Source organism: Haliotis rufescens, unplaced genomic scaffold, assembly GCF_023055435.1.
Source record: "Haliotis rufescens isolate VD_foot unplaced genomic scaffold, xgHalRufe1.0.p SCAF_8, whole genome shotgun sequence".
NCBI lineage: Eukaryota > Metazoa > Mollusca > Gastropoda > Lepetellida > Haliotidae > Haliotis > Haliotis rufescens.
The window spans coordinates 17336516-17353405 of NW_025964372.1; the positions used below are offsets into that span (position 1 = coordinate 17336516).

General features: G+C 43.0%; 1 protein-coding gene across 1 annotated transcript; it reads right to left on the bottom strand.

Moving 5' to 3' along the window:
- Window positions 1-1082: 1082 nt before the first annotated feature.
- LOC124144857 (L-proline trans-4-hydroxylase-like) lies at window positions 1083-14469 on the bottom strand. The gene is made up of 10 exons (XM_046514463.2): window positions 14355-14469; window positions 12209-12244; window positions 10921-10999; window positions 8958-9039; window positions 6559-6669; window positions 5640-5731; window positions 5385-5475; window positions 4698-4827; window positions 2876-3027; window positions 1083-1848 (listed from the first exon to the last, which is right to left on the bottom strand). The coding sequence occupies exons 2-10, from the start codon at window positions 12216-12218 to the stop codon at window positions 1732-1734; spliced, it is 864 nt and encodes a 287-aa protein (XP_046370419.2). The 5' UTR covers window positions 12219-12244; window positions 14355-14469; the 3' UTR covers window positions 1083-1731.
- Window positions 14470-16890: the final 2421 nt, after the last annotated feature.

Below are 16890 nucleotides of genomic sequence, written 5' to 3' on the forward strand. Positions count from 1 at the left end.
ACCATCTTTTCACGTCTTTTGGTATGTTGCGGCCGGTGATCTAATCCCGGACCTTCGGGCGGACGCTCTACCACAAGAACACGGAGGCGGTCAGAGAGTCCCTGGACTCCTTATTATATGCCAGTTATGGCAACCCCCGTCTTTCGCTGTCATTTTGTCCATACACCCCCTTCCCTATAATTATTTAACGACCATATTTTCTGTAAATAATAATTATCATTTGAGAGACAGGATGCTAGTCTAATTAGAAGGCAGTGGTATGCTGAAACTAGTTCAAAGCTTTGTTGCTAAGCGCGTCGCCAGCTTAACCTTAACCTCTACACAAAGTACGCCATATGTTGGTGGTTGCTTTAATCTGGATAAAAAGTAAGGGAATTTGATAAAATATGGCTTGAAAGGCGTAACCTTGGCATCATTTAAATATTCTCGCATTCTGACATTTGTAAGTGTAAACCAGCTATTTGTTTATCTGGTGTTTACTGATATGATGTTGCTGTCTACCTGATTCAATAACTGAGTGAGTATTATTTTACACCGCATTTAGAAACATTCCTGCAATATCCTGTTCGGGGGAAACAGAAATGGGCTTCACACATTGTAAACATAGTGAATCGAACCAGGGTCTTCGGCGTGTCGAGCGAACGCATTAACCACAAGGCTACCCAACCGCCCCTCAATAAAAGAGTTTCAGTATGTGTCTGGGTAACATCAGTGCGATTGACAGTGAGTAAAATATTAGGAGATAAACACAGTGTTTTTCCAATGTAGCGCTAGGTTATCTGCAGATTTTGCCGCGCTAAATTAAATTTGAAAACGCACGCAGCTCCAAATGGAGTTGATTTCATATCCTCATGATCAAACGATAACTTTCACTACGTGTGAAGATCCGGTTTAAAATTGGTCTTCAGCAACCCATGCTTGTCGCAATAGGCGACTGTGCTTGTCGTAAGAGCCGATTAACGGGATCGGGTGGTCGCTGACTTGGTTGATGCATGTCATTGTATCCAAATTGGGTAGATCTATGCTCATGATGTCAATCACTGGATTCTCTGGTCGAGACTCGATTAATTACCGACCGCCGAGATAATAAATAATTTTATTGAGATGACGAGAATTCACTGAGGATATCATTATTGTCGTTCTGTGCATAATTTATTCATACAATGTGTCTACCAGTGTGTGGTAGCAAGACCAGTGCACAACGAATTTATCTAAGCGCACACCTAATTACATTGTAGGTATGTCTTATTCATGCTAGCTGTGGCACGGATCGCTAGGAATACGTCAGTTAGGCATTTAGTCACTTCGTTTATTTTTCACTATCATCGAACAATAGCAGTCGACAGAAAACAAACTTAGAGTTATTCCCCACAGATCTGTTTCATTCGGAAAATATCGTAAATATCCGGAAAATGGCGTCTTAAATCATTATTCGAGATACAAACTTGTGGTTGGTATGTTGCAAATGTAATGCCAACAGTTTGGCAATTCGAGCGGGGAGCATAAGAAATATACCATACTTGGTAGCGGGGTGTATTGAAAATAACAGATTGAGTCTCAGCCAATGAGAATCCAACATTCATGTGTAAGATAACAGCAAAGTTACAGTTCCCGAACAGCCACGTCGTTAAAGACATCAACATATGACGCCTGATACACGTTTCTCGAATAGTAGTATATTCATCTAGAGATGAATGTTGTCCAATCAGGGTTGTCCATCAGGTTTGTCCATCAGGCTTGTTCGTCGGGGTTTAACTTCACGATTGTCTTGTCGGTGTCAGGGTCCATATACTCCTTCCCAGTGTTGTCAACATACGTTGTGCACGACTTGATGGCGGCGTCTGGAACCTGCAACAAGGCTTTATCATTGAGATAAGTAATTTGTGTTTGTATTTGCTATGTTGTAAATCCTCGTGCCGTAAATGTAGTTCAGTCGTGCAAAAAGGGCGGTTATTTTTTGGACAGAGAGACGATTAATGATTGGTAAATGTTGTAATGTTGGTCGGAAATTAACCTTTATAATAGTCTAAATGGCCCCAAAACTCTAGCACCAACCAACCAGACAAGCAACCAACCAGTTGTTGACATGTGTTGATGGTTCAGTTCACTTTTTTAGTTGGTCTATATAAAAGGAATGGCGTAGTGAAATACACGAATGGTAGTTAATTTGGAAATCTGCCGCTTGATGTCCTCAAACATAATGGCTGTTTGGGAAGAATAACAAATGAAACTTTTGACAGAATAACGTTCTGATGACTAAATGAATGTTTGGTCAGAATAACGTTCTGTTGACTAAATGACTTTTTAGGCAGAATTACGTTCTTAAAGTTGGCTTCAAGATAAAATGCAATTAAGAATTATCTTTTCCAGTCAACAAATTCTTCTTGGTCTCTGTCACAGAAATAACGATCCAATAAATATAATTCTAATTCTTTACAAATCTACAGTTAACTACGTTTATAACGAACACGCTTATAACGAACTGACGGATATGACGAACTTATTATTTTGCCCCGACCACTGCTGTATCTATGCTTATAACGAACTAAAATTAATGGCCCCTCGTTATAACCATAATGGAGTTCGTTATAACCGTAGTTTACTGTATTATATTCAAGTATAAATCCACAAAGCCTATGCCAAATTTTCGGGTTTTGCAACAGGAACTCTTGATCTCTAGATCTATGTCCTTTTCAAAATTTCCAGCTAGAAGTTCCAGAATTGACTGCTACTATCAATTCTGGTAATGACCTATTTATTATCTAATGTCATGTTTAAGATCTATATTATCTTTGCAACTGCAATGTATATGTAACCATGTGCAACATGTACAAAAATGCAACAACAACAAAAGAATAACGTTCTGGTGACCTACAATATCTAGCTTGGTGTAGAGAGGATGGTGATGTTCGAACGCCGGGTTGTTGGAGCGTCGGTTGTAGGCGGGGATGAGGACCCAACGTCGGTCGTCGCTGGTGTTGGCGCTGCTGTTGTGCAGGAGGTTGGAGTGGAAGAACAGGGCGTCACCTGGTGGAATTGTCAATGCGATATGGTCAGATTAGAACTTGTCTACCTACCTAATAGACCTTACCAAAAATACCAAGGGCCACTGGATAGCATGTGGCTGAAGCGTTCGCGTGTCGCGACGGATATCCAGTTTCGATTGCCAATATACCTGTTAAATATGACCTTGCCGTGATACTCACTCAATTACTTACACACATTTTCTCACTCACTAACACCAACACTCTCATTCACTCACACACATTCACACTCTCTTAGTTCTTACACAAAAAAGTTTATATAGAACGAAAGGCATGTGAATTCCAGAAACGCTTTCGTCAAGAAGCTTTATATATGTATCAAAGTGTCCAGATAAACAAGGTATACACGACTTGTAAACACGTTAAGTACCCAGTACTTTGTGAAATATGGTAATCTCAGAGAGTTTATGGAGAGTCCAACTGAAAATAATTGGCTGGATTGGCTATGATTGTGCGTCTCACGGAAGAAAGTCCTCAACAGCTGGTTTGATTAATGATGTATTCAAGACCACAAGGCCTGCACCTCCTGTCTGACGGCATGACGATCATCAAAAAGTGAAACTGAATATTGCACTATGCTCGACATCGTAAAATAGAACCTCGGCCAGCGCTATTGGATGTTGGCAAAAGTTTCATGCACGTGACTATCACATGATACAAATCAACCGGGATGGTTGATTGTTTAAATTCTTTCTTTGATTTTGTCTTTAAATAAAAGCGGATACCTTTCCGTTAAGCACAGAACAACCTGTCTACAAAAAACGACCGTCAAGTTATATAAACCACATGCAATATCACTACTCTATTATACCGGAGTGGATCCGAGTGTGGCAACTGGTTAACAGTAAAACTACGACTGAGCCCAGTCCAATAAATTAAAATGAACTCGGCATTCTTAGGGTAATATGAAGTCTGTCGCTGTCAGAAATAACACTGAAAGGCGCAACATTTGTGAGTGAGTGAGTTTTACGCCACTTTTAGCAATATTCCAGCAATATCACGGCGGGGGACACCAGAAATCATCTTCCCGAGGCAAGGGAGTTAACTGACTGTGAAAGGTACAATTTCACCCCTTGCCGGCTGCAATTATGGAGTTATTGGCTGGACTAACGAGTCTATGCAAAGTCAAATCAAAATCGCGTAACGAAATCGACATCCGGTTTATAAACATGGATTTCAACGTGCAGATTTCGGTCGACTGCAGGATTAACAAAAGATGTGTACCGTCAACTGGGCGTCTACATATGTTTCGCGAGTTAAAACCCGTTTTATAACAATATATATCTTGATCATCGATCAGATCGTCTTGACTGGGTGCCGCCATTTTTTTTTTTAGCAAATGCAAGTGATATGAGAGGTGGAATCTGATTGGTCAATAGAAGGGACATAATTCGTAACAGCCACTAGAGGACGCTACAACCGAGCCCAGAAATTCCAGCCTAGTTCGGCAAGGGTAGAAACTGGACTTTTACAGTCAGTTAACTCCCTTGCATCGGGAAGATGCCAGAAATGGGCTTCACACATTATACCATTGTGGGGAATCTAACCCGCTTCTTCGGCGTGACTAGCTCCACGCTTTAACCACAAGACTACCCCACGGCCCTTTTACAATAATGAATACTGCAGGTTATGCATTCTAACATTGGACTTCACCTTGCTGCAGCTCCACGTATTTCAAGTGACAGATGTTCTTGATGAGCTCCACCCGGTCGAGGTCCGCCCCAGTCTGTCCCCCGACCCGCAGGTGCTCGATCCGCCCACACTTGTGCGACTTCTCCAGGACCTGCCATGAGAGTCAGAGGTGTAATAACAAACACTAGCAAAAGAATGTAAACATAAACAAAATATGTAAAAAATGGACAAAATATATTACAGCCTGTTTATAATATTGCAGTCATTTGTTTTACAGCCGACAGAAAGTATTGGGAACGCTGGGATCATTATGTTCTGGTATAGGCCCCTACTGTAATACTATAGTCCTAAATGAAGCAAGCCCACATTGTCCATATGTTCTGAATCTCCCATCTCACTGGGGCTCCTTGTCATTTTAAATACGTTTGCTTGTTATACCAAATAATCAAAATGATATATCTTCAGAGACTTAGCATTAGCCTAGGAATATGGTTTGGTTCAAGCGTTCGCTCGTCACGCCTAATACCCGGTTCAATTGTTTTAGTGAGTGAGTGAGTATGGTTTTACGCCGCTTTTAGCAATATTCCAGCAATATCACGGCGTGGGATACCAGAAATGGGCTTCACACATTGTACCCATGTCGAATATTTACAGACCGCCGTCACATAGCTGGAATGTTGCAAAACAAGCAAAAACAAACAAACAAACCTGCAGACATCCGTTAGCCTGCTCACACTTGTCAATGGCGATCATCACACTCATCAGGTCAGGAGTCAGACAACCGTTCTTGTACCAGTAACTAACATAGAAATAAAAGCGACAAAATTCAATTCAAAATCATAAGAAATCTCGGCTAAAAGCAGAGTCGATTGTACGATTCCTACTATATCATGAGCGTGTGTTTATGAGTTATTATCAAATAGTGATGACACTATTCTGCTGTGAGATAAGATGGATGTGTACCCATAATCCTGGTGCCAGACAAACTTCCCGCCCGTTCTCGCTTCTTTCATGATCACCTTGGAGTGGTAGTGATACACCTCGCCTTCCATAAGCTACAATGGAGGACCAAATCATTGAAGGTGACTGTAACAATTAGTTTCTAATTTAATTAATTTGCATATTCTAATAGAAATATATTTCATAAACAAAAGCGCTTTTGAAAGATGGCTTAACGACCGCAGCGTCTGTTTGATTCAATGTTTGTTTGTTTGTCTGTTGTTTAACGCCGCACTCAACAATATTCCAGCCATTAGACGGCGGCCCTGTAAGTAATCTAGTCAGAACCAGATAATCCAGTAATTGACATCATGAGCATCGATCCACGCAATTGGGATACGATGACATGCATCAACCAAGTCACCGAGCCTGACCACCCGATCCCGTTAGTTGCCTCTTACGACAAGCATAGTATGACGTCACTGTTCACTATTTTGTCCAACATCAGCGCAACGCGTGTGACGGGCGCTGCCAGAGTTCCCTGGTCTGTGGAATCCTAGAAGGAACATTGTCGTGCTTTCGTTAATTTTAACACTTTTTGCTTGTTTTTGTAAAGGCAAGTGTCACTTCGAGGATTCCATACTTTTCACGGACCAAGTCTGGCAAGATTAGCGTTGCGCCATCTCTATGACCTGTGGAGGAAGACGTTTGGGGCGATCTATTCCGACAGTTCGTGAAATGTATGTCAACTCAGGGGCCCTTTATTTATTTACAATATCTTAGCAGCTTTGCTTGAGGGAATACTTCTGTCAATTCGTTTGATGGAATATATTGTTTAAAAAATGTGGTTTGGTGTGCACAAAATCTATTTTGTATTGCTGTTTAATAATATGAGTCTTTCATAAAACTCTAGCAAATGTTGTACATCATCTTTTTCATTTACCTTCTCACAGGTTCCTGCAATCTTCTGACTCCGTACGACCATTCCAGCTACGTCATTACCGGGATGGCTCCACACGCATGCGCGGCTTCTGCGCTCGCTTCCGTCAGAGAGCTGCAGTATACAACATATACTTGAGAATTGACCTACATATGTTTTGGCGTTTATGGAGGTATAAACTTCGTGATATATGTTTCTGTTTGTGTGAGTGAGTGAGTGAGAGAGAGAGAAAAAGTGTGTGTGTGTGTGTGTGTGTGTGTGTGTTTATTCACATATGTATGGAGCATCCGTCAACACAGTACTTACAAACTGTTGAAGGCGACGTTAAACTGACTCGCAGAGCCGAGATAAAACAGGAATACGTGTTAAGTCTATTGCTGGTGAACCCCCCAAACATATATCCATGTTTACAAACCGCCCAAACGACGTAAATGCTCACAAGAGATTATGAACTTGGAGCATTTCTGACCAGGAGTCACAAGCCTTGGAAGCCAACGTGCTGAAACCTTTGTCATGCGCCGTTCATTCCTGAGAATGTTCTCAACCCTCTCATGAAAGATGGCTACTGTATTGTGGGTCGTCAGTCATCCGTAATCATATCATGTATGTATATATACATTTTCCTCAGCATGGAAGGCTGTTGGAATTAGCCCTTTTAGTTGGAGATACATTTGACATTTTCATCAACAGAGAATACCTATTCACATTGATGTATGCAGAAATATGCTGCCTAGTTATGTATTTGGTTCAAATTCAGCAAGGAGCATGGAATGTATTGTAATTAATACATGCAAACTGCTAAGGGTGTACTATACATCCTCCGTATTTAGGACCCGAACTTTTCAGCCACCCGTCGTTCATGTCCTGTGGGGGCGGTCGGGTAGTCTAGTGGTTAAAGCGTTCGCTCGTCACGCCGAAGACCCGGGTTCGATTCCCGACATGGGTACAATGTGTGAAGCCCATTTCTGATGTCCCCCGTCGTGATATTGCGGGAATATTGCTAAAAGCGGCGTAAAACCATACTCACTCACTCACTCACTCACTCACTCATATCCTGTGTGCGGGATCTTGATTGATGCTGTGCCTAACCCGGAGATCGTGCGTTCAACGTCTCATTGTTCGACGAAAATAACACTGTATACTGTATATGTGTTGAGTGCTTGTCAAATTAAAGTGCAATGAATGAGAAGGAAAGTTGATACCAGAGTTAAGGTATCACAACGAGGCTACCTACGGCGTCACCAAATGACAGCCATTGTTAGACACGGTTCGGCGCTTGACATTTAAACTGTTGTCTTGAGTAGGCAAACTGACACCGTTCTTAAAGAATTCAGTCTTACGGCGTAATATGAATAAACGCGCTGTTTACTTTTACAGCGCACAGCATCGTGTATACAGTATAAACAACGTGGCGGTTCTAGATTCTTACGCCAATGGGGATTCCGGGTCGGACTGGAGCTCACACCTTATGCTTGTGATAAGTGAAAGAGTTAAGGATACAGTATTCCAGTTACATCACGTCGTGTCTGCTTGATGTGGGAGGGAAGCCTGAAGTGCTTTGATAAATCCACGAGCAAGGGTAGGGTACTGATAAGATAAAATACATAATCGGGGCGAACGGGATTCGAACCCACAATCATAGGTTCCTGGTGTGCCTGAGGGACGCAACTCTGCACAGCAAATTGCGGCGCTTTAAATTTGCCCAACGGGACAAAAAGAATACCGGTTTCACTGTGCCACATGTCTCAAAAGTCGACCTGAGATCGGGGGTCATCATGCGACCTGGCTGCAGTGCCTCATCGTGTCCCCATGGTAGGGTTTATTGTTCATGCTATCAACCACTGCTGCGACTGGCTTAAGGGAGATTATGTGCGTGTCGAGTGATATAGCCGGAACAGCTGATTACGGCGTAAAACGACATGCACTTTATCACTCACTGTTTCTGTGATTTTAGGTTTGTCAGCATGGTACCCTTGATCGTGGGTAAACGTCGTGGTAAACGTCTGTGACCTGCATCACTTCGGGCTTTCCACCCACATCAAGCTGACATGCTGTGTAACTGGAATACTGTTCGAAGTGGCGTTTAACCAAACTCACTCAACCACTCCACAGTGTTTGCCAATGGTTGTGTCAATCGTAACCGAAGCAGAAGTTCTGCAGAGGAGATGTTTCTACATCTTCCCGAGGCAAGGGAGTTAACTGGAAACTGGACTTTTACAGTCAGTTAACTCCCTTTCCTTGGGAAGATGATATTTCTACAGCATTTAGTGACTACAACCTGTACAATTACCAAGACCACGGCAACTTTTAAGTAATCGAGCCTTGTCCAGGCAAACAGAAAAGCCGAACACCACACCGGACGTCAAGCAATATTCACTCACTCACTCGTCCAAACTTCTCACCTCAAACGAATTCTGCATCAGCTCCTCATTCTCCTCAATACTCCTCCTCAGTTTCGTAATTTCCTCCGAGTCCAAAATACCTCTGAAAACATCAGACTTCATTAGAAATAAGAACTGTCAGCCTCGGAAGTAGAACGTGCATTGTTTGTTCTATCCAGCCTGGAGATTGTAATACTATTCTTTTGTTTACAGATCGCTGTCGTATCCAGAAGTACTGCTGTGCGGCGCTAGGAAGCAAATAGTTACTTGTTTACACAAATTATGTGAGTTGCGGGTGCTACCGGAATAGCAGGATCTGCTTACTCTTGTATCAAACACCTGGTGTTGTCATTGATTTTCAGTGATCCATTCAAGTTATGTTCCCCCACTTTTTGCCTTTTACGCCCAATGGAATCTGTCTCGTAGATAATCGAGACCAGTTAAGGACGTGTTATATTTCATGGAGTCGTTTGACATTACGTTATTAAAATACACAGTCGTTATCCAACCAGTGTACGGCCTGCAGTTCATTTAAGTAATTATTTATTAAGCCTTATTTAAGTAATGGGATGAACATAACTTTCATATTTATAAACAGTAGGGTTAGACCTTTGAAATGTCATGTAGTCGCAAGGGTGTTTTATAAGCTGACTGGACCGCCTCCGTGGTCTAGTGGTAGAGCGTCCGCCCGGAGAGGGGAAGGTCCGGGGTTCGATCCCCGGCCGCGTCATACCAAAGACGTTAAAAGATGGTACTTGTTTTTACCCTGTCTGGCGCTCGGCATTAAGGGGCTAAAACAAGGACTGGTCTGCTCGGAGCCAGTATACTGTGTCTGAGTGGGGTAGTCACTATAAATCGGCATCAATCCGGACTAACGCACGCACGCACGCACGCACGCACACACACACACACACACACAGTGAATAATCTTGGACGCGACGTTAAACCCAATTTCACCTCACCTCACCTATAAGCTGATAATCACCACTTCATCTGTCACCACCGAGTCTCTTGGAGCGCGGTGTCATAGCAGTAAAAAGGTTCTGATGGAGCGGTTGTGTTTTGTAATTTATATTGCAAGAGTACGTCTCCCCGCTTCAGCTAAAATGTTTGGGCCTACAGCCCTTAAGGCTCTCGGTTTACTCTGCTGAGTTTCAGAAACTGTACCCTACCATAACCTGTAGACCTATGTTTTAACAAGCATTAGATTACAAGAGATTCTCAGGTTTCATTAACACAACAAAAGTAAATACGGCAAAATAGACGTGAAGCATCCTTCATCTTATTGGATTAACAAAACTAACTAGGGCATGCCAATACATTTCAATACAACGTCAATACATGGCGTATGGCAAATCAGTATTCTGAAATATTATAACGTTACCTTACAATGGCAGATCTATACCCTGAAACACTAAAATATGACCTTATATCACGATATATCCGCATTGTTCAATAAATAACAATACCTTCCAATGATATACCGTATTTTCTCTATTACAAGCCGGGTCTCCAATACACGCCGGCCTCAATTTGACGCCAGGGTGACGTTGTATAAACCGACCTTAGCGCTACGGCTGTCGTAAGTCTATATTCAGGTATTAGAGTTAAGACCACGTTAGCGCTAAGATCGCTTTGTACAACGGCACCCTGGTCATGTACTAAAAAAATAGAAGCCGGGCCTGTATTTGGCGCCGGTTCTCTCTAACAGAGGATGGCTCCACCATTTGATGAAATTAATGATCCCAACCACTTTAACTCTCGGCGTGTAGTGATTATTCCCTTCACTTTATACAAATGACCGTTTCCTGCAAATGTACCCTTTGTATGTCTGTAGAATTTTGGATTCGGTAGGGTAGTGAGTCACCACTGTGCCAGCATTAAATGGAATAGACGCCTGGTCAACGGCTTGCGCGAAATGAATAGACTAATAGAGGAAATATTATAATAGTATATAAATTTTCTGCCAAAAAAAAGTCAGTACCTAACTATGATATATCCATATTCTTCAAAAGCAATCCGCATGTCTTCCGTGGCCTGAAAACCAGATCCATATGAGTATTCTGTAATAAACCAAATATTTTTTATATTTAATGTTGCACACAATGAATGTTTTTGCCACCAGTCTAAAGCATATAAATGTTTCTTTCAAGCATTTCTGTGACAATTTATTTTTTTCGTAAAATTCCAGCTTCCCCCCAAGAATATAAACTGTTCAGTCCCTAACGTCATTAGACGGTCAGATTCGGTGACTTGGTTACAACTGACGCAGGCCATCGTATCTCAATTCATAAACACAAGAGTACAAGTTGAGGCAGGGAAAACTAATATAGGTGTGACACAGATACATCCGACTGCTACCTTTGAAATCAATGTTTATTTATAATCTTTGTTATTTCAGTCATCTATTGTTCTTCAACTTGACGACTTGAATAGAAAATAAATAAAATAAAAAGCCTTCCTCCCTAGTTTCACACATGGCAGTAACAGTGGAATATGTCACCTGTCAACACCAATGTCGATATGATCCTGTAGTACGTACAGCTAGCTGCGATGTATGGAATAATATTTAAACGAGTCTGGACCAGACCATCGAGTGATTGATATCGTGAACAATCCACGCCTTGCGGGACACGATGACATACAATCAAGCAAGTTACAGAGCCTGACCACCCAATCCACGCCTTGCGGGACACGATGACATACAATCGAGCAAGTTACAGAGCCTGACCACCCAATCCACGCCTTGCGGGACACGATGACATACAATCAAGCAAGTTACAGAGCCTGACCACCCAATCCACGCCTTGCGGGACACGATGACATACAATCTAGCAAGTTACAGAGCCTGACCACCCAATCCACGCCTTGCGGGACACGATGACATACAATCTAGCAAGTTACAGAGCCTGACCGCCCAATCCACGCCTTGCGGGACACGATGACATACAATCAAGCAAGTTACAGAGCCTGACCACCCAATCCACGCCTTGCGGGACACGATGACATACAATCTAGCAAGTTACAGAGCCTGACCACCCAATCCACGCCTTGCGGGACACGATGACATACAATCTAGCAAGTTACAGAGCCTGACCACCCAATCCACGCCTTGCGGGACACGATGACATACAATCTAGCAAGTTACAGAGCCTGACCACCCAATCCATGACTGGCATGAGGGAAGTCGTTAACTCAAAACATATTTCCCTCGTCCTAACACGAATATCTTTTGTGTGCATGTATGATTAGTTTTTGATATGATAACGTACCTGTCTTCATACTGACGGCTGTATCCGACTATTCCCCTGCAGTAAAGAAGGTGGTATCTTATGTAAGCATTTGCAAAATGCAGTTGAAACAAGTAGTAATCAGAGACTCGAGAAACGTCATTCGGCACATCTTAGTCGATTGCTAGGCTATCTCGGCCAGCCGTGTAGTTACACGATATGTACAATTCTACACGTGTGATATTAATGATATATAATGGTACACGTGTGTTATTAATGATATATGCAATGGTACACGTGTTATTAATGATATATCCAATTTTACAGGTGTGTTATTAATGATATATACAAAGGTACGCGTATGTCATTAATGATGTGCAATGCAACATATAGGCTATATACATCGCTCAGATTTTCACTCACTGTAGATATTAATAATGTAATAGATTATGGACAAACACAACTTACACAAGACAGATATACATATACATATACACTCTTAAAAAAGGAAACACACAGGTAGTATGTAGTTCATTGAACCTGACTACACAAAAAAATCCGAACGGGTATATAAATTGGATATATGTTATTGGAATATGTTGGTGGCCTGATATTCGACAAACGGTGCGTCAAAACGCAGCCATTGTCGATTTGCAATGTCTTAAACGGCATTGTTTTCACACTTGTTCAAACATGTCATGGAGGAAAACAGTCAAGCAAAATGCACGTGCAAGTTATGGCATTCGTAACTCGATGTAGTTGCTATAAAAAGGCAAGCTTAAGCCAATAATTTGTCATTCAATTGTCAACATTTCTCAAGTTCGAAAATGCCGAGACTCGGTACTAAAGATCGGAACATCGCCATAGAACGTATCCAAAGAGGGGAATCGCAGTCTTCTGTTGCACGCCACTTCAACGTCCACCACAGCACCATTTGCCGCCTTTGTGACCGATACACACATTTCAATTCCACTGCAGACCGGCCGAGAACGGGCCGACCAAGGGTTACCACCCCTGCTACATTCGACTGTACCACCTACGTCATCGCAATGCCACAGCTACGGAGACTGCAGGACGCATCCCTGGTGTGAGGAGGATATCGGACCAGACTGTCAGGAACCACCTTCGCTAGGCTGGAATCCGACCCAGAAGATCAGTTATCGTCCCTGCTTTGCAACAGATCCTTTGACAGCGACGCTTACGTTGGTGCCATACCTTACAGCCTTGGAATTTGAGAAACTGGAGACGAGTGTGGTTTCGCAATGAACCATGATTTCTTCTTCACCGGCGAGATGGAAGACAACGTGTTTATCGTCGTCAAAATGAGCGTTTTGCCCCACATTGTGTACGTGAATTCGACAATTTCGGTGGCGGTGGTGTCATGGTGTGGGGGGCCATATCCTACACCAGGAGTGGTTGTGGTTCAGGGAAATTTGACATGAATCAAGTTTTTCAACCTCACCTTCTTCCAATCATTGAGCGCCAGAGGTAGCTGTTTCAACAGGACAACGCCCCACCGCACACAGCTCGTGTAACGGTAGACTACCTCCATAATGCCAACATCAACGTTTTGCCCTGGCCGTCGAGATCTCCAGACCTCAACCCAATCGAACGCCTCTTGGATGAACTCGATCGATGTGTACGTCGACGTCAGAACACGCCGCAGACACTCCCACAACTGGCCAACGCGTTACAAGCAGAATGGCGCAGAATTCCGCAGGACAGAATTCGTACACTTATCCAGTCAGTGCCGAGGAGATGCAGAGCCGTGATTACTGCCCGGGGCGATCACACGAGATACTGAGTTCAGCGCAACCTTGTAGCCTTATGTGATATGACAATGAACAGTTTTCAAGGCCTTTGTACAGCGACAACATGTGACTATCGAGCTCCAGAATTTCATATTTTTATCTATGATATTAAATTGAATATATCGACTTGATAAGGTACAATAAATTTACTAAAAATCTACCTGTGCGTTTCATTTTTTGAAGAGTGTATATAAGCACAAAGAGTGTAAAACACCAACTGTCAGATGTAGGTCAAATAGCTGAATTCATTCCAAAATGAAACAAACGTCAATGGCCGAGTGTTTCAACTTTTTAAACATCCTGCATTTTAATAAGATGAAACTAAAGATATAATTTACAGCAACATTGGATAGCAAGAACGCGCTGAGGGTGCCTACCTGTGTTAACGACTCCCAGGTGCTGGCTGCGGGACTGCGCCAGGTGATCTGATGTAGTAACGTATACCACAGACTCATTGTGTCACGGGACTCCAGGAAATGTGACACCAAGGTCGGGGCTGCGTTCACAAGCCAGTGATGTCATATATAATTACACAGGTGTGTGTTCACACAGGCATTGGGTGAAGCGTTACAGTCCATTACAGAAGTAAAATTAGTTAACTAAATACACCGCGCTTGAATCCAGGTTTGAATTGGTCTTCAGAAACCCATGTTTGTAAGAAGCGAAAAACGGGATCGGGTGGTCAGGCTCGCTGATTTGGTTGAGGCATGTCATTGTATCCCAGTCGCGTATATGGATGCTCATATTGTCAATCACTGTATTGTCTGGTCCAGACTCGGCTATAAACAGACCGCCATCATTTAGCTGGAATATTGCTGAGATCGGCAACAAACAACTAACAAGCTAATTTAACTGTATGCGCCTCCGCCCTAGTTTCTCACAAAAGAAGACACCAGATGGCATTGATTGCAGATAGTGTGACGACAGCCACCATCAGCCCATTTTACGTCACAACGTGCTTCTTCACGTTACAGTACTATAAATGTAACTGATAAACTGAGAATAAGGCATTAAGGAGTGTTACGATGAAACAGTTCTGTAATGATTCTGTCAGAGAGACTGGTCAATGCAGCGGCGGGTGTCGGAGTACGTCGCCTCCTGTCTGTGGTGCGGTTACTTCCCCTTCCTCATCACTGGCTTTTCTCTCATCATCTGCTCCTGGGCCGAGGTCGGGCAGAGGTTTTTGGGCGTCCCTTACCATCAGTTCCTGGGTCGGGGGTTGTGGGGCGTCCCTTTTCATCTGTTCTTAGGCCGAGGTTGTGGGGCGTCTCTCGTCATCTATTCCCAGGGCGGGGGTTACGGGGCGTCCCTTTTCATCTGTTCCTAGGGGATGGGGTGGGTGGGTGGGTTACGGGGCGTCCCGTTTCTGGGCCGAAGTAAGGGCGGATGTTGTGGGTCTTCCTGCATAATCTGTTCCTGGGGCGGGGGTTGTGGGGTGTCCCTCAACATCTGTTCCTGGGCCGAGGTAAGGACGGTGTTTGTTTGGCGATCATCCTATCTGGCCCCGACTCCATTACTTACAGACCGTGCAATAAAGTTGGAATATTGCTGCGTGGAGCGTAACACAAAAAGCAAACAAACAGATGGTTCGAGGGAAAACTCGATACGTTGGTCGAACCTATCAGAAGACGGTGATGAATGACCTGGAGCTAGAAAACAGGTGTTCCTAAGTCTTAATATGTACTAACGAAGCTGTTATGCTACCAGGCGGTGTATTCAAGTATAAAAGTACAGGGTAATGTGGTGACGTCAAGTTTTACCTTCGTGTCATTCAAACCAAACTGAAAATGGGGTCCACAGTACTAATAGAAACAGAATGGAGATATAATTCCCTGGATAATCGAGGATGTGCGAACTGTGGCGTAAGAAGAAGAACAAACGTAACGAGAATGTGTCAGTATCCCTTGATCCCCTCTTGCGCAGACTGCTTCCTGGATGTTGCGTTAATCATTGTTCATTGTCCGTTCAGAGGGACGAAACTTAACAGTACAGACATTGGTTGGGGCAGATTCAAATGGCAATGAAAGAAAACACATGCTCCTCATGTAAGTAAGTAAATTCATGCTTTAATACACAACAACCATCAACAATTACATGATAATAAATATATATCAAATCCCTAAACAATATCCGAAATGTCTATATCAACATAAAATACCTTAGGCGTCCATTTACTCCATTTAGGCATGGATTGTTAGATCATATGATAAATGAAGTAAGAAAATCCAATGAAAAATCGAAGAGGTTATGCCCATTATGTCACTCAGCTACATCTTCCCGAAGCAAGGGAGTTATCTGACTATAAAAGTCCAGGTTCCACCCTTGCCGAATTAGGCTGGAATTATGGAGTTATATTTTGGCTGGACTAACGAGTCTATGCATAGTCCAATCAAAATCTGGTTACAAAATCGACATCTGATTCGTAAACTGCCGTGCAAATTTCGGTCGATAGCAGGATTTGCAGAGCATGTATACCGTCAACTGAGCGTCAACATATATTTTCCAAATTGTTTCATATTTTCAGTAAAGGTGTTCACGTGATTTGTTTGCCTAGGCGAAGTAAGACCCGTTTTATTACAAAACAGTTCTTGATTACCGACCAGAACGTCTTCACTTGGCGACGCCATTTTATTTGAAGCAAGTGCAAGTGATATGACGGGTGGAATCTGATTGGTCAGTAGGAGGGACATAGAAGGGAAATAACTCGTAATAGCCTACGATCGAGCCCAGAAATTCTAGCCTAGTTCAGCAAGGTTGGAAACTGGGCTTTTACAGTCAGTTAACTCCCTTGCCTCAGGAAGATGTTCAGCTAAAGCAGGGGCGGTCGGGTAGCCCAGTGGTTAAAGCGTCCGCTCGTCACGCCGAAGACCCGGGTTCGATTCCCGACATGGGTAAAATGTGTGAAGCCCATTT

What these genes read in the sequence shown, in the direction of transcription:
- LOC124144857 (XM_046514463.2), bottom strand. An exon ending in GTCTGGCACCAGGATTATGG is followed by an intron (nt 5,476 to 5,639) that starts GTACACATCCAT and finishes TTTCTATGTTAG; the next exon opens with TTACTGGTACAAGAACGGTT. An exon ending in ATACGTGGAGCTGCAGCAAG is followed by an intron (nt 3,028 to 4,697) that starts GTGAAGTCCAAT and finishes CAATTCCACCAG; the next exon opens with GTGACGCCCTGTTCTTCCAC.